At 45.4% G+C, this 20,314-nt stretch overlaps 1 protein-coding gene across 1 annotated transcript in view; it reads left to right on the top strand.

Annotated features, from left to right (window-relative positions):
* Positions 1–6,372: 6,372 nt before the first annotated feature.
* The window catches only part of IKBKB (inhibitor of nuclear factor kappa B kinase subunit beta), a 56,356-nt gene continuing 42,414 nt past the window's right edge, over positions 6,373–20,314 (top strand). The window contains 3 exon segments of the mRNA XM_027597548.2: positions 6,373–6,477; positions 18,307–18,401; positions 19,811–19,928. Coding sequence (XP_027453349.1) covers positions 6,373–6,477; positions 18,307–18,401; positions 19,811–19,928 — 318 coding nt within the window.

Here is a 20,314-nt window from a genome sequence, read left to right as displayed (position 1 = left end):
AATTTGTCAGCAAAAAGAGGACTTAAAATGATGGTTAATTTTTTTGTCTCAAAGTTTTCATGGGTAATTGTTAAGATAGCTTTCAAAGTCTTTGGTAAACTGAAAATTTAAAGTTTTACTTGGATAATAAATGGGATTGAATTCATTGGACATCCAGGCCTTTTCCAAATGAGATAAAATACTAGAGTGTTGATTACTGAACTTAGGTTTGTGCTTTTGGCTTCCTATTGCTGAGGATACTTAGGTCTATTGGTAAATATGCTTTGTGCTTTATTAAAAGATTGTACTATGAAAAAAACCTGTTTTTAAAATTGTGAAATGTATTTATAAATTTGTTACTGAAAAAATTCTGTCATAACAGTTCACAATTGGTTACTATTTAATTTTCACTGGAGATAACTTTTCAAGAGTGCAAAATTCTGCTAAATGTAGTTAAGACTGATGGAAATAAGGGAAGCAACTCTGAACGAAAAAGTTGTAAAGGGTTTATATAGGGACATCTTTGGAAAGGAATTTTTTTAAAAAGATTATTTCAGAGAGGGAGAGAAAGAGCAAGCGTGAGTGGGGATAGGGGGAGAGGGAGAAGCAGACTCCCCACTGAGCAGGGAGCCCGATGAGGTCGCTGGGACCATGACCTCAGCTGAAGGCAGACGCTTAACTGACCGAGCCACCCAGGCGCCCCTGGAAAGGAATTTTTTTATATGTGGTCAGGGTTCAAGTCAAAAGGAAAGGATTTTAAAGGTACACTGGTATGAGATTGAAATTCTGCTTTTCTCTCTGTTCAAAAAAGTTTTCTCGGCTGTTGGTTTGCCCTTGATAAGAAAATATAAACAAAGCCTTGTTTGTTTGGGTTTTTTTGGTCTGCCCAGAAAAACAAAACTTTTATTTTCTCTTTAGCAGGTCTCTGATTACATAAATCTCAATGTTAAAGGAGGTAAGTTTTGCTAATAGCTGTATAACCCTACATATCTGCCTTTTGAATCTCTTATTGTCACCTTGGTTATAGGCTAAATAAACAAGTTACAAGCATGGTAATGATCTGTAATCCACTATTCAGCCATGTGCTTTATAACTTTCTGAGTTTTTTTTTTAACATACTTCCCAAGGTTTAAATTATAAATGAAGTCTTTTTGACCCATAGGCTTGCTTATTTGATATGTTAAGTTATTCTGGAAGCACTGTTAAACAAATAGTAAGACTTGGGTTGTATTGCTTGGGTAAATGCTATAACTATTCTAGAGATTATATGCAATTCCCAAAGTTTCAATATGTTTTGGTATAAGGCCATCACTTAATATTGTGATTATTGATATGCTATGTGTCACAGAAGTGACCAGATTTCCTTGCCAGCTATACTGTAACCTCTCATCAGAACTTTAACCATGTCCATTTTTGAGTCTTTTATCATTTATAGTTATTGTTCTTATTCTCTTGTGAAATGTGTTTCATCTTCAAGGAGATTCATAAAAAAGGCTTTTGACAAATACGGGTTTTTGATATCTTTAAAATCCTAAAACTAAAATTGGTAAAAATTTCCAGAACTAAAAGCTGCATTCATTCACATGGAACCAAGAATCAGTAACATGAGACTAAATGAACTGAAGAAGGTGATTATGGTTTTTGTGACTTTTGTTTGAAACATTGCTGGTTTTGTAATGTTTGCTCTTCCAGATTAAGGAAATTTCTCTTAAGATACCATGATGTACAGAAATAGGATAAAATATTCCTCTGTGAACAAATTGAAGCATTTAACTTTTCTCTCTAGCGGAACCCTCTGAAATTCAAAAGGTCTCAATAAGCATTCTTTCTTCCACGGCAATCATAGTCATTTGCATAGGTTCAATAAGAGTCTGTTCTCCTTGTAAGAGGACATCATTAGAAACATTAGTTATTTTTCCAAGGCTTTGGCTGGAATATCATATTTGAGAGACCTGCATAGACTCAGATGTCACCAGACAGCTTTCAGGAACTAAGGTTGCCTTTATGAAGCATGAAGCCAATAGAGCCCCATGGAAATGTTGGCCTGATACCTTGCTTACAGAATTTCCAGCAGCCTTACCAGGTGAGTAAAGAATGTCACTTCCTGGCACAGTGCAGGAAACTCAGGATACCTTGCGGACCTCAGGAAGAGGAATTCTCCCAAATCTACAGGTATTGCAGGCATGTCTGATGGCAAGTATTTGGCTTGGTTTCTGGCCTAGAGATGCTACTAAAAGTTCAACCCGGAGATTCCTTACAATAAGTTCCAGCAAAGCACATTCTAAAAGATCTATATCATCAATCACTATTCTTGCTGAGCTTATGTAAATAATTAGGCCAAGTTTGTTAAAACTGGACTTGTTTATCAAATGAATTAGTCTTGATTTGGCTATCTCTGATTTATTTATTTATTTAAAGATTTTATTTATTTATTTGACAGAGAGAGAGAGAGACAGTGAGAGCAGGAACACAAGCAGGGGGAGAGGGAGAGGGAGAAGCAGGCCTCCCACCGAGCAGGAAGCCCGATGTGGGGCTCAATTCCAGGGCTCCCAGATCATGACCTGAGCCCAAGGCAGACGCTTAATGACTGAGCCACCCAGGCACCCTGCTATCTCTGATTTAAAATGAGGGTGATTAGACTATAGAGAAAATGTTTCAATAACACATCTTTGTAGATACCCTATTTTAAGCATTGTGACTCAAGAAAACTGGATTACTCTTTTACCGTTAGGGCTTCTCGGAGTGAGGATTGCCCCCAAAACAATCAATAGGGTTGAGTCCCTTTGAGTTACCATATGAAAAACCTTTTCTCACTGTAGACCTACCAATAGGTGGGTACTATGATGCTCTGTTATTCACTTGAGGCCAGGTTAATTCACAAATCTCCAAATGAAAATGCAAACTATATCCTCCCTAAAACTGATCTGATAGTCACCAGCATCCCACCCCATATAAGCCCCGGAGAGACGGTTTATTTAAAGGATTGGAAATCTAATACAGCAGGGGATTTAACTCCAAAATGGAAGGCCCCTATCGGGTCATATTATGTGCTCCCACTGCAATATAGAGGGGCACTCTTCATGGGCTTCTAGATCTAGAATAAAACTTGTACCTCCTTCACGGGAAACTAATGAGCAAACTAACGTGATTTTTGTTCCTGTGAACCTGTGGAAGATCTCAAATTTCTCTTTAAACGACAATAGAGGACTGGAGAAAAATTTTAGTTAACTATCAATGCCATTTTTATTGGGCTTCTCTTTCTCATTATAATATTAACCTTATTTTGTTGTCTTTTCTTGTGTCTCCCTGCCTGATGCCAAGACTTCTTCACTGCCATAACTTCCAACTGACAGATAATCCTTTCTATTCAAGAAGGTTCATATATGTTGGAAACCTTGGATTGGCTGCCTCTGACTTTGGTAACTCCTATACATCTCTACGCCCCTATTCAGCAGGAAGAAGTTACAGAAGATAAGCACTTCCACCCTCAACAACCTTAAAGATTTAAGGGTCAGAATTGTTCTGAATGATGTGGGGAACAACTGCAGAAGGAAATGTAGATAAAATTAAATTTCCTTATAACCTGCAGCCCATTGAAGCAGGCAGAGTGTAACATTCCTCCAGGAAACTCCCAGGTGTCTTTTTTTTTTTTTTAAGATTTTATTTATTTATCTGACACACAGAGAGAGCGAGGAATCACAAGTAGGCAGAGTGGCAGGGAGCGGCAGAGGGAGAAGCAGGCTCCCCGCTGAGCAAGGAGCCCCCCGTGGGACTCGATTCCAGGACCCTGGGATCATGACCCGAGCCAAAGGTAGATGCTTAACGACTGAGCCACCCAGGCGCCCCTCCCAGCTGTCTTAATGTTGATGCTTTGCTAGAGGGAAAAACAGCCTTAGCTTGACAATTAACAAGGCCTCCAGGATTCTGTGAGTCCTCTTTAGTATATGAAAGTCCTTTCGTAAACTTCCCTTGGTTTTTACCTCCCCCAATAATTGGTTGCTTCTCACAGTCCCGGGGCAGCAGCTCTTCCTGCCTATGGGTCCTGTCCCCATGCTTTAATAAAACACCTTTTGTACCGAAGATGTCTCAAGAATTCTTTCTTGCCATGGGCTCTGAGCCCCACCATGTCCAACCATGTTCCTAAGAGTTAACTTTGGCCTCAGGCTCCGTGCAGGCAGGAGTGTCCCCTGTGTCAGGCATAGTTATTACCATGCACTCCCTACAACCCTGCTGGTTCCTTTCTCCGACTTGTGTACTCTCCTGTCTCCCCTGCTGCTCTTAGGCTGAACCAGATGAAACAACTGATGTTTGTCGCTGGTGTTTCAACTGTTTCTGTTTTATTAAAAAATGGCAGTTTCATGCAATTCAACCTAATGTTGCCCACATTTTAAAGAAGAGAAATGGAAGCCTGGAGTTGTGAAGTAATTGGCCCTAAAATCTCAGAGTAGTCAATAGCAGTATTAGGATTCAAAATCCAGTTTGCCTCCTTCTGAAATTCTTAGTATGATACTTTTAACCAAATATTAAGAGCTTGGAGCTAAGAACCAGCCGCTTGGGTTGGAATATCAGTTCATCCACTTACTGGCCTGTGCCTTTGACATATTTTCCTCTCTGCACATCAGTCTTCTCATCTGCAAAACGGAGATACCAATAATGCAGTTATTGTCCCATGTGTAGGGTTGCCTTGAGGATTTGAATGTCGAATTCTAAGTATAGAGTGTATGTAGACAGTGCCAGGCACTTGGTAAGCATTTTATAAATGCGAGCTATTATCTTAAGGTTTCCTTTAATGCCTTTTTCCCTGCTTGAGTAAATTTACCAACGCACACCACCTTTGTGTGATAGCATAACGCCACAGACCTGAGAAACACCATAGCAAAAGACCTTAATGATGTCAAGTAGGTAGGAACAGAACGGTGAACTTCAGGGCTGCGAGCTTCTCTCACAATTTCCCTACATCACTGCGGCTGAAACTGCAGTTTCTCGTTAACACTACGAGATTCCTCCCCCCCCCCCTTTTCTTTACTTTTTTTAAGGGGGTAGTGGGGGCTGACGCTCCTAGGGAATACAGCTGTGATTTATCATTCTTGATACCGAGCCAAAAATCCTCCAGATAAAGGGGATGCAGTCTGAGGAGAGGAGGCCCGGGCAACTCTTGTAAACAGTCCCTAAATAAATCCTGGCGGGGGCGCGGGAAATTCCACCTAGTTAAAAATCTAGGAAGCGGTGTCAAGTTCACCCCAGGAGGTCTCTGGGGAGGAAATCCCCATCTCCCCTTGTCCCAGAAACCACATCAGGTTAAAGTCACTGTCTAAAGAGAGTTTGGCGCATTCGGGTTCATTTTAGGGGCACTCTTTTATCTCACGGAGCACAGCCTGTCTAGGGCTGACCGGAGCCGCCTAGAAGCCACACGCAGTCCTCCCAGAGTCACCTGGGCGAGGACGAGGGGGTACCCCGGCGCGGCCGCGGGCGGCGGGTACCGGGCGTGGTATGGGAGGGCGCCCCCCCCGCGGCTCCTTTAAGGGCCGGCCGCGGCCCACGTGCTCCGTGACGTCAGAGCAGGAAGTGTTTGAGGAAGTCGCGCTGGGCTGGCAGGTTTAAGATTCCCGCATTTTAATGTCTTCGGGGAGGTGCCAGAGCCCCCGGTTTTGCCGCCCCAGCCCCCGCCTCCCCCGCCCCGGGGAGCGGCTCCCTTGCCCCGCGTCCCTGCCAACAGGTGAGTCCCTCGGAAGGCCGCGGGGGGGGGGTGCCCTGGTGCCACCTGCAGAGCCCGCCTCTCCTCGCACCTCCCTCCTCACTTGAGGCTCCCGAAGGAACTTCTGTCGAGTTTAAAAGTCGGGGTTTCTGGGCGTACAAACCTATCTCTTGCGCGGGTTGGAGTTGGGAGGCCCGGAACAGCCCTGGCCCGGGTGGTTCCAGGTGGCCTCTTGGAAGTGGTGGCTTTAGGAGAGAGAGAGCCATGATTCATTTGGACTGTGTGAAGACACACGTGACCGTGGGGAAACGCAACGTTAGACTCTGTCCCTGCCACCTTGAGCAGAATGCGGGCGAGGCAGGGCGCCCCTTGCTGGAGTCTCGGCTGGGATGCCCTTTCGAGTTCAGGGGGTGTGGAGTAACGTCTCCTTTGAGTGTCTTTCCTTCCTGCCTCCTTCCACAACAGCTGAGGTGGGGGTGGGGGAAGGTGAGAAAAAAGTTTGGTACCAAAACCCAAAAACAAACCAGACAACCCGGTTTATTTACAAAATGAAAACCAGCTGAGGTTTTTCGTCTGTCGCATAGAAGGGCAATGTTATTTCTTACCTTCTCCGTCTATCTCAATGAGTTTCATTTTTTCTTAACCTTAATCTTTTGTCCCCCACTCCAAATTGCTTACAGAGCTAGCACGGCATCAGTATGAGCTGGTCACCTTCTCTGCCAACCCAGACATGTGGGGCCTGGGAGATGAAAGAACGACTTGGGACAGGGGGATTTGGAAACGTCATCCGATGGCACAATCAGGTAGGGCCTCTGTGGAGCTGGGAAGAGCTAAGGGCGAGCAAGGGTCGGAGGAGGGGAAGACAGGTTCCCCTGGAATCACCTCTGCCCAACACTGTGCTGGGTGGGGGAGGGGGCTCACCTTTGGCCAGGGGCTACTTGGGAGAGAGTGAGAAGGTGGAACTGGAAAGGGGCTTCAGAGCTGCCAAGCTGGCTCTAAGTGGTCTCCAAACTTTACTATGTTCCCCAAATAAACAGTACAAATATTTTAAGTTTTTAGCCTCGGTTTTATGTATCTTAGATTAGTATCTGTGCTACCATCACACTATCATGTACTAATATATTACATGTTACAAAACATACAAAAATAGAAAAATTTAAAGGATGACCATAGTAAAGTATATTTGTGTTTAAAAAGTTGCTTTAAAAATATTTTAAATATGTACTAATTATGATACCTTCCCAGTATTGTTTGCAATATTGCACAGCACAGGATATACAGATCCATATGAAAGTGAGAATTATTGTTAAAGGTAGTGGATGAAAATCCATGTTTCAAAGAATTTTTATAATTTGGAATTATTTGGGCTGATTTCTTTTTAGATCTGATTAGATCCTCATTGTTTTTATTCCTTCTGTGTCTGAAGTGAGTTTCTCACAAGAGGAGTGTTAGTTCTTCCATATTCCTGTTTGCCTGTGCTGGTGTTACATGTACTGAAGTTCTCTGCAGGAATTTCTTTAGGCACTTGTCCATTTTATGAGAGTCATTTTATTGAAATTGGATAATACAATCCATAATCTACCTAAGCCTGGGCCCCTGTCCACCAGCGCCTGCGGAATCACAAGTGATATGTACTCTTCTGAAAAATAATGTGAGGAGGGTGTCATAAAGCTAATATCAGAAAAGCTTAATTTCTTTTTAATTCTTTTGGATTCCAGTCTTGGGTAACCCTGGTGCACATACACCCAATTTGGAGACCACTGCTCTAGGGAACCCTCAGTCACCAAATAACTAAAGTTAGCTTTCTGACTCCAAAATCAGACCTGTGAAGTCCTTGAAGGAAGGCACCTGCTTTTTGATCAGGGGCTGCTGAGCGCTTTTATGGGCTGAAGGGATGGCAGATTGTGCCCCGCTTCCTAGGAGCCCGCTGCAGAAGCCCGCGGGAGAGTCATCAAGCCTACTGGCCAGCCACATGAGAGCGTCATTCCAGACAGCCACCCTCCTTTATCAGTTAGTTGGAAGACGTTCTAGGCCCTGCCCTGAGTCCTGTCAGCTCTGAGTAGATGGAATGACCCCTGGAGGAATGCGGGAGCCAGAGCTGGAGGGCGGCAATTCCCACGTTCGACCCGGAAACCAGAATTCCAGCAAACCCTATGGCCAAGTGGGCCATAGAAACACAACTGGCTCAAATGTGTTCTGTTCTGAATGTAACCATGGGCCTAGCATTACAACATAAGAGCCACATCATTCTATGGCCCCACATAAACCTGGTCTGGGCTGCTTCTAGATAGGCCACAGCTTTTAGATTCTTGACTACAGCATCTGTCTCGCAGCAGCTGAACTAGAGTTGTTTGGTTTCCCTCAAAAGGAGTTCTGTCCAGCTGTGCCATGTGTCTGTCATCTCTAGCTCAAAATGACCTCTGTCTGCTCTGTGAGTTTGGAAAGCTATTGTCAGATGGAATTTGTTTCTGGCTTTATAGATACAGGCCTGAAAAAATTGTGTGTGTGTGTGTGTGTGTGTGTGTGTGTGTATAGATTGGTCTTCTAGAATTACTACTTTCAAGTTCCTCCCCCTGTTCAAAACCCTGTTTGTTTTTCATTTTTATTTTATCTTTTAATTGAAGTATAGTTGGCATACATTGTTATATTAGTTTTAGGTGTACAACATAATGATTTGATGATTCTGTACATTATGCATTGCTCACCGTGAGATAGTCACCGTCTGTCCCCATACAGTGTTCTTATAGTATTATTGACTATTATTTCCAATGCTGTACTTTTCATCCCCCCATGACTTATTTATGGTACTGAAAGTTTGTATCTCTTAATTCCTTCATCTGTTTCACCTATCCCCCAACTCTCCTTTGGGAAACCATTAATTCTCTGTATTTATGGGTCTGTTTCTACTTTTTTTCTTATTCTTTTATTTATTTTGCTTAGATTCCACATGAAGTGAAATCATGTGACATTTTTTCCTCTAACTTATTTCACTTAGCATAATACCCTTTATGTGCATCCATGCTGACACAGATGGCGAGATTTCATTCTTTCTTATGGCTGAGTAATACTCCATTGCATATATATATATCCCACATCTTCTTTATCCATTCATCTGTTGATGGACACTTAGGTCGCTTCTCTGTCTTGGTTGTTATAAATAATGCAAATTATTTCCAGCAAACCCTATGGCCAAGTGGACCATAGAAACACAATTGGCTCAAATGTGGTCTGCTCTGAATGTAACCATAAACATAGGGGTGCAGATATTAGTGTTGTCAAATTAGTGGTTTTGTTTTCTGTGATTAAATATGCAGCAGTGGAATTACTGGATCATATGATAGTTCTGTTTTTAAGTTTTTGAGGAACCTCCATCCTGTTTTCCACAGTGGCTGCAGCAGTTTGCATTCCTACTAACAGTGCACAAGGCTTCCCCTTTCTTCACATCCTCGCCAACACCTTTTATTTCTTGTCTTTTTGATTCTAGCCATTCTGACAAGTATAAGGTGATATCTCATTGTGGTTTTGATTTGCATTTCCCTGATGATAAGTGATGTTGAGCATCTTTTCATGTGTCCATTTTCCATTTGTATGTCTTTGGAAAAATGTCTTTTCAGGTCTCCTGCCCTTTTTTTAACTGGATTATTGGGGCTTTTTTTGGTGTTGAGTTGTTAAGTTGTTATATTTTGCATACTAACCCCTTATTGGATATATCATTTGCAAATATCTTCTCCCTAGGTTGCCTTTTCATTTTGTTGATCACTGTTCTTTCTTCTTTTCTTTTCTTTTTTTATCTTTATTTTTTAAAGGCCAAACTCCTTATTCTGCTGTTTGAGGCCTCTTCACGGTCTGGCCTTACCCTATCTTTCTAGCATTACCTCCGCTTGTTGGCTCCCAACAAGTTGGTTGGCTGAGCCTTCTCTGGGACAAGCCTCTCTCTCCTGGACAGCTTTACGTAATTCTGCCCATTCCTCCAAGATCGGCTCTAGACCACCTCCTCAATAAACCTGCCATGGACTCCTTCATTCAATGGAAATTAGTTCTTCCATTGAATTCCCTCAGCTCCACTCATTTGGCATGCTTCATATACTGCCCTTTTGTCTGTGTATAAGAATGTGTCTTGTCAAGGCTCTAAGTTCCTGGTCAGCTAGGGCCCTGTCTGGCTTTGGCTTTCTTTCAGTTCCCCCATAGCAATTGTCTTTATGTTATACACACGTTATGTGCATAAAGTCATTCACTTTCTCTAAAGATCTTTTTTTTTTTAAGATTTTATTTATTTATTCATGGGGGGGCGGGGCAGAGGGAGAAGCAGGTTCCCAAGGAGCAGAGAGCCCGATGCGGGACTCGATCCCAGGACTCTGGGATCATGACCTGAGCCCAAGGCAGACGCTTAACCATCTGAGCCACCCAGGCGCCCCTCTAAAGATCTTTTTGGAAAGGGGAAAGAGCCATTAATCTGTCATTACAAATGTAAGCTCCCAACTATCATAAGTGTGACATGGAGAGGGGCCCACGGCAGTGATACCTTATACCAGGAGGTGGGATTAGTCAGGAGGTCGGGAGTGGGGGGTGGGGGGGAGAGGCTGCTTCAAGGAAGTGGCACTTAAGCAGAGACCTGAGTTATTGGTAGAAGTTAGCCGGGCTTAGCCGGGCTTAGCCGGGCTTAGCCGGGCTAAGAAAGTGGGAGGAGAGTTCCAGGAAGAGGGAGCAGCCTATTCAGAACCCCTGTGGTGGGGCAGGTCTTGGCAAGCAGGTGGGACAGAAAAGCCAGCAGGACCAGAAGGGAGGAAGGGGGGGAGCCAGTTGCAAGGGAGGCTGGAATGTAGAAAGTGACAGTGAGACCCTGCCAAGAGCTTTCATTTTTATCTGAAGAGCAACAGGAAGCTGTTGGAAGGGGGTCCGCTCTGACTGCAGGAAGAGTTTGGAAGGGGCCCAGGCAGTGATGTGCTGGGAAATTGGCTCCCCAAAATAACATCCTGAGTAGTAGTGTTTACCAGTTTCCATGGGGTAACTACTCCCACTATGGCTTGTTTCAAGCCACTGACAGTTTAATTAGCCGGTCTCACTGAATTCCCAAATGTTTAACAATCCGCTCTCAGAAGAGCTGGTACCAGGACACCACTGGCACTGCCCTGTCATGTGGGGAGACGAGTCATGAAGCTTTTGGAGATTGGACAGGTGAGAGATTGGACGCGGCTGAAGGTGGCTGGAGATGGAGAGAAGTGGGCAGATCTATGAGCTATTTTAGGACTTGGTGGGGGAATAGAAGGTGAGGCCTGAGAGAGCAGGAGGAGTCAACTTTCACACATACTTAGTGAAACCTTGCTGATGAGCCTGGCTCAGTCCGGGAAGCTCTCCGTCACCCTCCTGGGTTGTTCCTCGGGTGGGGAAATCCTTAGGTCTGCTGTGGGTGCTTAGGAGGTTCTTTAGTTGATGTCCAAGATCAGAACAGGAGTAGTGTATTCTTTGGTGGATGCGCCAGTGTTCACAGCCTCTTGAAGAAAGCTGGTGGGATAGGTGATTTTGACAACTTAACTCCAGTCATACAATGATTATACATATATCTATATACACATATAACGATTGTACTTTGCAACCGTGTACGTTTCCTAATATTCCATATACTTTATCTTGTCTACAAAAGAGAGACTTTTTAGTTTATCACAAGAGCAATTGCATAAAAGAATCTAAGCCTTGGTATCCTCAGTCACATTTGTGATGCCCAGTAATCAGACCTATCATTTATCGAGAACCTACCATGTGCCATCAGTGGGCTAGGCATTTTACATGTTTTATCTCCAGCCTGCATAACCCTAAAAGGAAGAACTGTTACCTTTTTTTTTTAAGTTTATTTAAGTAATCTCTACCCTCAAAGTGGGGCTCGAGCTCACGATCCCAAGGTCAACAGTCATACCTCCAAGTAAGCCAGCCTATTGTCTTTATTTCTGTTTATTGCTGAGGCAATTGAAGCACAGAGAGGTTAGGTCACTTACCTAAAGAGGCTAAGCTAGTAAGTGAAGGAACTGGAATCTGAACCTACATTGATTCAAATCCCAACTTCCTGTTTCTCTACTGTGGCTTGTGGCTTTTCCATGGTGGGTGATCCAAGATTATGGACACCCCTAGAACATTCTCAGGTCTCTTCAATCAGTCTAAACCATTTTGAAGCACTAAGGGAAAAACTCTCCTTTGGAGGACAACATGCATAAATCTTTCTAAAACAAATATTTCTTAGCAAGGGCAGTGTACCAAATGCCCCTACCCCGGTTTCCCTGAGGTTGTGGAATCTGTTACCAAGCATGGGCCTTGGCAGTCCTTGCTGTGTCTGTACTCCCATAAATCCTTAGCCCGAGGGTCAGCACAAACCGTTTATCAGTAGATAGGCTGATGTTTTCAATAAGACCTTTGTTAAATACAGAGGAAGAAGAAAAAGATGACCTGAGTGACCTCAGCCTGCAGCACCTTTTGGGAATAAGGGGGGAAAACCACATGACTCCCAGTCACCCATACCTGGGTTCCAGTCCTGGCTCTGTTACTTGCCAGCTTCATGGCTTTGGGCCCAAACTTCCCCCATGGATTTTCAGGATGCTAAAGATATTGATCTCCTTGGCTCTCAGCATGTTTGGGCATGAAATAGGGCCGCTGCTTTCTGAAAGGATCTGGAAATGACCCAGGGTGCCTTGCAAATATATTCTCTGTGCACTTTTGCTGTGAAAGAGGCTGGGAATTGCTGTCTGGTTTCTCAAGGATGCCTGTTAGGATGACACGAGGTAATGAATGTACTGGCTATCATAAAGCTATAAAAAGTAAGGTGTTACTAATTATCTCTCCAAAGTAGTACCGACTTTGACTTGTTTCCTCACTGGACAAGATTAAGCTCACTTCAGCTTATGTGTGTGTTTTGGAAGTTTTAAAGACTTCATTCAATTCACTAAGAATTTATTGAGCACCGACCCAAGCTCCATTAGGGGGAAAAAAAGAAACAACCTTGTCCTCAGTGTCTTTATGCTCCAATTGAGGAGGTAAAATGAATGCTTAGCAGTATATTAAATAGGTCTAAATATGGGCGCCGAATTGTGTAGAACTATGAATGGCTGTGTCCTGTACCAGCTGTGTTTGATGCGTTATCCATATTCTCTCGTGAATGCTCAGGGGAGAGGGAAGGCTCCTTGAGGAAAGGGAACTTGAGCAGAATCTTGGAAGGAGACAGACTGTAGAGAGTCTGAAGAGAAGACAAATCAAATGGGTAGAGTAACATCTACACAAGGCCAGAGAAAGGAAATGATGCTACTGTAATTTGCTAAAGGCTCACTCTGTGTCAGACACTCCATCTCGTTTTGCCTGAGGGGTAGAGTCATCTCCCTCTTATGGATAAAGACCCAGAAGCTAAACTAGTGGGCTCAGTGTCCCACATATACCAGGTGAAGGATGAAGGAGGTACACCCTGACTTATTTCACCCCATAAGCCCCTGTGGGTGAGTTTGGAGGCCTCTATGTCTGTTGGCTGTTTACACCAAAGGGAATGGGTTGAACTCAGAGCCTTCTCAGCCTAGACTGGTCAGCGTGGCTGAGTCAGTGGTGAAAGCTATAGCCAGACCCTGTACCTTTTGACTCTCAGACCTGAATTCTGTCCTTAGGCTCTCTCTAGGCCTAGCTTAGCACTTCCTCTCTGAAGTGTTCATCTTGGAGGGCAGGGCCTGAGAAGGAATGAGCTGATTATTACTAATTACCCCCTTTTACCACAGTGGCCTGTTGGATGGTTGCCACGGTAACAGGAAACAGGTTTCTGAGCCAGAGGTTTGAATGTACCTCTTGGCTTCCAGTGAGTTTCCCCTCCTCATGTGAAGAAGGCTAACTCTGGGAAGCTGGGTCAGCTCCTGAGTAGACTGACCTTCAGCTCACTTGTGCTGTCACACCTTTTGGTAGCTCTCAGCCATCTGAGGAGGTGCCCCCCCCCCCCGCCACTTTATACCATACCCCAGTTCCACACAAGTTTTGTTTTCATGTACAAAAGAATCGCAGACTTGAGGGACCTTCATGATAAACTGCATTCAGTATGGGTAACACTGTTGGTACCTGTCTCCATTTTCTCAAAATACAAACCAGTTTTAAATTTTGTCCCACATGAGGCATCACTTACCAGAAGTTGGAGGCTGAGATGGTTTGCGCCAAGTCTGGGTTTCCACAGAACTGAGCTAAGACTCTAGGAAGTTCTAACCAAATAAAGAAAGTCATCCGCTGCTCTTGGAGTTTCATTGCTAGTGAAGAACAAACTCCCCAGGGTTTCAAAGCCGGTATTTTTAGTCTGTTTCTGAACTGTTTAATTGAATTTTGCTTTCTAGAGCAGGTATGTTTTTAGCAACAAAAAGTCATTCTGTATGGGTTTCTGTTTCAAATGAAGTATTATTCATGGAAAACTGTAATGTTTTAGAATAGCCTCAAGGGTCACTGTGTAAGAAAAGTTTAAGTGTGTCTGTATCTGTATGAGACATTCCCAAGCCTAGGCAGTTAGGATTTCCCCTGAAACCGTAGGACTAAGCTGAGTTGTCCACAAACAGAAAGTGAGTTTTGATGTCTGTGCCCAGTTAGTCCACAATGTGTTTAGTATTCATATTGCGAAGTTCACTTTTTAGTTTGAATTAGGATACTGAGGCCAGTATCAAATCTTCAATCTTTAATATCAGTCTTCAATATCAAAATCTATTTCTGGACTCTGGGTTGGGCCGAGTAACAGCTGTGTGTTAGATCCAGTGAGTGTTGAACAGAAGATTGCAATTATCAACAGTTATCCAATGTATAGATTACCTAAAATATTTTCTAAATCACTTAATCTACCTTTGGGGTTTGATTTATTTGTCATTTTTATGAAGGAAGCATACTGTCTGCGGTAGGCAGAATAATGGCCCCTCCCAAAGATGTCTGCATCCTAACCCCTGAACCTGTGAATATCTTAAAAAAAAAAAGTGGAAGAGGGAGGCGGGAGAGTCAGTGTCCAAGTGATACAATGTGACAGGAGTCAACTGGTCCTTGCTGGCTTTGGGGATGGAGGGAGGGACCCTGAGCCAACGAATACAGGCAGCTTCTAGAAGCTGGAAAGGTCAAGGAAATTTATTCTCCCCTAAAGCTTCCAGAAAAGAACACGGCCCTGCTGACATCTTGATTTTTGCCCAGTGAGATCTGTACCAGATTTCTGACTCGAGAACTGTAAGGAAATAAATTTATGTTTTAAGCCACTAAGTTGGTGGCAATTTGTTAATAGCGGCAGTAAAAAACAAACAAAACACAAAAAACTAACTGTTCTGTGTATGGAAGTTAAAATAGGTGCAGATCTTTAAATATCTTGATTTAAGCTCTGAGTCATTCTGAGATGACAGACCGTGAGTTGCAGTATCTTGTTCTAAACTGTTACTTTTATCAGACTGTCCATTAAAAGATTACCTGCTGAATGGACTCCCTTGGCCCTGTTACCTCGTTTTGCACTTGGCCCATCAGTTGTAGAACCGTACATTCCAGTCTCAGTTTCCATGGAGAGCCCACCTGACTGGAAACAAGCATCTCTAATGGCACGTCAGAGCTGCCATTGATGAAGTTACCATAGAACTGGGCTAAAATGTTTCAGTCTGAACATTCAGGGGAAGTGAAACCTGAAAGCAAATTTAAATCCGTTTGAGGACAGACAGGAATCGGGAAGTTCACGATGTAGAGGGTGTAACGTTTTGTGAGATCTAACAGTCTGTACATCAATTGAAGAAACAGTATTTTCACACGTTCCCTAATTCATGAAAAGTATTAGATGGATTTCTACCTGAGTTCACTTGTACAGCTGCACTGGTTGGTTCAATAGCAACAGGATTTATGATTTTTGAAAGAGATCAGCTCTTCTTCAGAGAGTGCCTCGGGATCTGGGCCAAAGATTGGGGTTCTAATAGCAATGTGTGAATGGTCTGGTAGGACCTGATTATCAATGCCTGCTTCCACGGGCTGCACCCTCAGGATTGTGTGTCCTTACAAAAATAGGCATGTGGCTACCGCATGGGTGGGCCTTGGAAACATCATGCTAAGTGAAAGAAGCCATCACAGAAGACCACTTAGCATGTGATTCCATTTGTGAAATGTTCAGAACAGGTGAATCTGTGAGGATAGGTGATTGCCCTTGCTCAAGGGGCTGGGGGAAGGGTGCCTGCTAATGGATGTGGGGTTTCCTTGGGGGATGATGAACATGTTTTAAAATTGATGTGTGGTTTTGGTTGTACTATGCTGACCGTACCCCACACCGTTAACACGGCACACTTTAAAATGGATGAATTGTGTGGTATGTGAATTATATTTCAGTAGAGCTGTTAAAAAAATAGGCATGTGAGGGAACTGCTTGACACACAGCTTAACCACAGCAATATTGGGATCTGGTAGAAGCAACTTCTGAGAATATCATAGAGGTGTTGTCTCTTTTCTGGCACTGGCACTGTATGAGGCACAAGAGGCTTCTTTCTGAAGCTCATCTTTCTCGAAGGTCAGTTTTAGGGATTGGTCTAACAATCAGTGACTCAGTGGTTTTCTTAGACTACTTCTGCTCATGTTTGGAGACTTCCATTTTTCTTTTCCTTACTGGGTGGGTCTGTGTTCCTGCGGGGATCACGGCCAGTTTGGTAGCTGCGTGCCCATGTTGCAGTTCCTGCTGCAAGACAGCGCGTGCGCATGGGGAGGTCCTGCCACACTTCTCCAGGTGCCTGTTTCAAGATTTTATTGATTTATTTGAGAGAGAGAGGGGGAGAAATATGTGTGAGCAGGGGGAGGGGCTGAGGGAAAGGGAGAGGGAGGGAAAGAATCTTGAGCAGACTCCCCGCTGAGCCCAGAGCCCTGAGATCATAACCTGAGATGCCACCCAGAGTCTGTCAACCGACTGAGTCACCCAGGTGCCCCTCAACGTGTCTTGTTCAAGTCCCATTCAGCACCGTATGAATTGCTACACTTACAAGAATGGGGATTCTTTTCAGGGTGCGTTTCCTAAAATGACAAAACTCAGAAAATGGTCTGTCAGGGCCTCTAGAATATCCTTCTTCAGTTGGGCAAGTAGTAGAATCTTGGTATCGTTCTGCCATCTTTTCTTGCTGGAGGTTTTGCTGAAACCATCCTGCAGGCGTGGCTCTTCCCTAGTACATAGGGCTGTTGGGGAGGTCGTTCGTTGCTGCACGGACACAGAATATACAGGTTGCTGGTATAAGTCAGCTTGCTCACTGGTGGTGGGCCCAGCTTTCAGGCCTCTGCCACTAGAGGCATGGCCAGGGACACCCACTGTCTCTCAGCCATCCTGGAGGCCCCGTGGGCCTGAGGAGGTGGCAGCGGTTGCTCCCTGTGGTGGGCAGAGCACCTGAGGCCAGAGTCACTGTCCCTGCTGCCTCCAGCACTGTAGCCGTAGGGCTCACTCCTTTTAGTCTGTCCCCTGGGGCTCCTTGGTGCTGCCTAGAGTACCAAGGAAAAGGGATGAGTTAATCCTCAGGACACAGGCAGGCAGTTAATTATTCACAAACGTTTTATTGATTGCCTTCCCTTCCATTCACAAAATCTCTCGGCCGAGGGCATTGTGCTGGTTACTAGAGAAGAGGTTAAAGTGCGTGAAGATGGATAAGCCTGTAATCTAACCAAGAAAAGGAAATAAAGCTATGACTCTACAGGAAAGAAGTCTTTGGTAGGTGTGTGTGATGAAGTGGCCTGTTTGGAGAGCAGAGTAAGACCCCCTTGAGGTGGGTTCCTGCAGCGCCTGCGCACCTACGCGAGCAAGAGCATAGACCAGAGAAGCCCGGGACTGGACAGCTGGTCTGATACAGCTGCAGTGTCAGATGCGGGGGCTGGGGGAGGGGATGGGGGGCTTCTCGGGAGAGTGGCTGGAAAGGCCGGGTGGGGCCAAGCTGCAGAGGATTTTGGATGCCAGGAGTACTTGTGTGGCATGGGTCTGCTCTGCCCCCAGCAGTGTTATTGGACGCCTGCTGAAAGCTGGACACTGCTAGGTACTAAGCTTCAGGATAGCTCTGGAAAGTGGGTGTAGGCGTTCTCATTTTACAGATGAAGAAACTGAGTCAGACCAGGTGCTCTGCCCCAGGTCACAGAGCTAGGAAATGCTAAATTGAATCATCCTCTGTGTTCCACCTGCTCTGCTAGGTTTGCCCTCTCTCTGGAGAGACGAAACTTGCATGAAGTATGAAGGCAGTGTGGCATTAACTGTTAGGTTGAGTCACAGGCAGGTGCCATTGGCATGGGTCAAAATGGTCAATACCAGCAATGTCCTGTGGTTCTATCTAGCAGTTGGGGCTCAGAGAAGTGAGAAAGCTCTTCGGCAGGAATGGTGAGCAGAGGTTTCATGGAAGAGGGGGGACCTGAACAAGGCCTTGGTGTTGACTCTGGGTGGCTAGAAGTGAGAAAGTCAGGCAAGAGGTGGAGGTGTGGAGGCCAGCCTGAGAGGCTGGCAAGTGACTTGGGGACATCTATCAGAGGACACGTATGTGGGCCTTGGGATCCCAGAGGTCCTGCGGGCCGTGCTCCGGGCCCCAAGGAGACAAGTCATGTTTGACCCATGGCGCTCTCGGTGGGTCTGGTCGGGAGTTCTGCTCCTCCTGTCCCTGTGCGTGCTCTCTCTTCAGGAAACAGGTGAGCAGATTGCCATCAAGCAGTGCCGGCAGGAGCTCAGCCCCCGGAATCGAGAGCGGTGGTGCCTGGAGATCCAGATCATGAGAAGGTGAGGGCCCCCGCGCACCAAGCCAAGACAGGGCTGTCATTGCAGGGGGGACGCGGGGCTTTGAGGCATTGCAATGAAATCTGGAGGGAGCCCTTTGAGCTTTGGGATCGGGAACAACGGCCCCACCTGCTGCATCTGGAAAAGAGAGTCATAAATCTCAGTCCCTCAGTCAGGATAACAGATGACTTCTAGAGGAGTGGCCCTCAGTGTCCAACTCTGGGCTTTTGGTCAGCTTTACTTATATTGAATAATTTAAGATAGCCATCACAGTGACTTGTCCTTTGTCACAGCAGAGATCCTTTTTTTTCCCTCCTATATTTCTGATTCTGAGATGGTATGTGACTCTCCACTGCCGTAAACTGATCGCAGATACTTATTCCTCCATTGTGGAGACAGGGACTGTCAGGCCGTGCATGGGTGCTGTCCTCCCACGTAGTGAGGGGTTTAAGTAAGCATTTAGGTAAACTAGCAACCTAGTTGTTTTGCAAGACCTCAAACAGGTGCTCCCTCCATGAACCTCTTAAAACACACACCCACCCACCCACACACCCTAATCCCCGCTTGAATGGCCTGAGATTGGAAGTCCCTCTACTTTCTATGCTTTTGGCAAGACCTGTAACAGGTGCTCCCTCCGTGAACCTCTTAACACACACACACACACACACACACACACACACACACACACACACACACACACACACACACACACACACACACACACACACACACACACACACACACACACACACACACACACACACACACACACCCCTATCCCTGCGTGAATGGTCTGAGATTGGAAGTCCCTCTACTTTCTATGCTTTTGGCAAGACCTGTAACAGGTGCTCCCTCCGTGAACCTCTTAACACACACACACACCCCTATCCCTGCGTGAATGGTCTGAGATTGGAAGTCCCTCTACTTTCTATGCTTTTGGCAAGACCTGTAACGGGTGCTCACACACACACACACACACACACACACACCCCTATACACACACACACACACCCCTACACACACACACACACACACACACACACACACACACACACACACACACACACACACACACCCCTATCCCTGCGTGAATGGTCTGAGATTGGAAGTCCCTCTACTTTCTATGCTTTTAAAAGCAGTTTCGAAGTATAGTGAGGACTTGATATGGGCACTCTAAAGAAAATTAAGTTGCACATGAGGCACTCACAGTCCTTGAGCTCATGGTGCTGGGTGGATGCTAACTGACCTGGCACCGAGGTAAGTAGCCCGTGCCTGACCTCTGTCCTCCTGCTTATTCCAGAGGGCCCTCGGCTTGTCCGGGCCTTTGTTGTAAAACTTGTAAAATGGACAGAGGAGGAGAGTGGGTTTGAGCCAGATCCTGGGTTTTTCCCTCATTGCTGTCTCCTTCCTAGGCTGAACCACCCCAATGTGGTGGCTGCCCGGGACGTCCCCGAGGGGATGCAGAACTTGGCCCCCAATGACTTGCCCCTGCTGGCCATGGAGTACTGCCAGGGAGGAGATCTCCGAAAGGTGAGGCTTCCAGGGTGGTGGGGAGCAGCGGGGACGCCATTCGCCCCTTTCCTCACCGGGAAGCTTGGGCAGCCGTGGTGACTTCAGTGGGCTTGCTTTTCCTTCTCAGATCCCCCTCTTCCATGCTCAGGGTGGGGCGACGTGCATGATGTGAATCAAGAGACTGAATCAGAAGCCCTTAGGGGAAAGCCAGGGAGGGGTCGCTGTATGTATGTCCTGCACCATGATTACTAAAATGACAAGAAAAAGTCACCAGATTTTGAGGACGGGGAAAGACTGGACCAGTTCCAAAACAAACTTTCCCTCCCTGGGCATGTTAGGGCCACCAGCTGTCCTTCAGCGTCCACGTCACTGCTGTCCTATCAGGGCTTTTGTCCCCCAGATGT

This window comes from Zalophus californianus, chromosome 2 (genome assembly GCF_009762305.2).
Source record: "Zalophus californianus isolate mZalCal1 chromosome 2, mZalCal1.pri.v2, whole genome shotgun sequence".
Taxonomy (NCBI): domain Eukaryota; kingdom Metazoa; phylum Chordata; class Mammalia; order Carnivora; family Otariidae; genus Zalophus; species Zalophus californianus.
The sequence above is the reverse complement of the archived record's forward strand: the minus strand, read 5'-3'. Positions and strand labels throughout refer to the sequence as shown.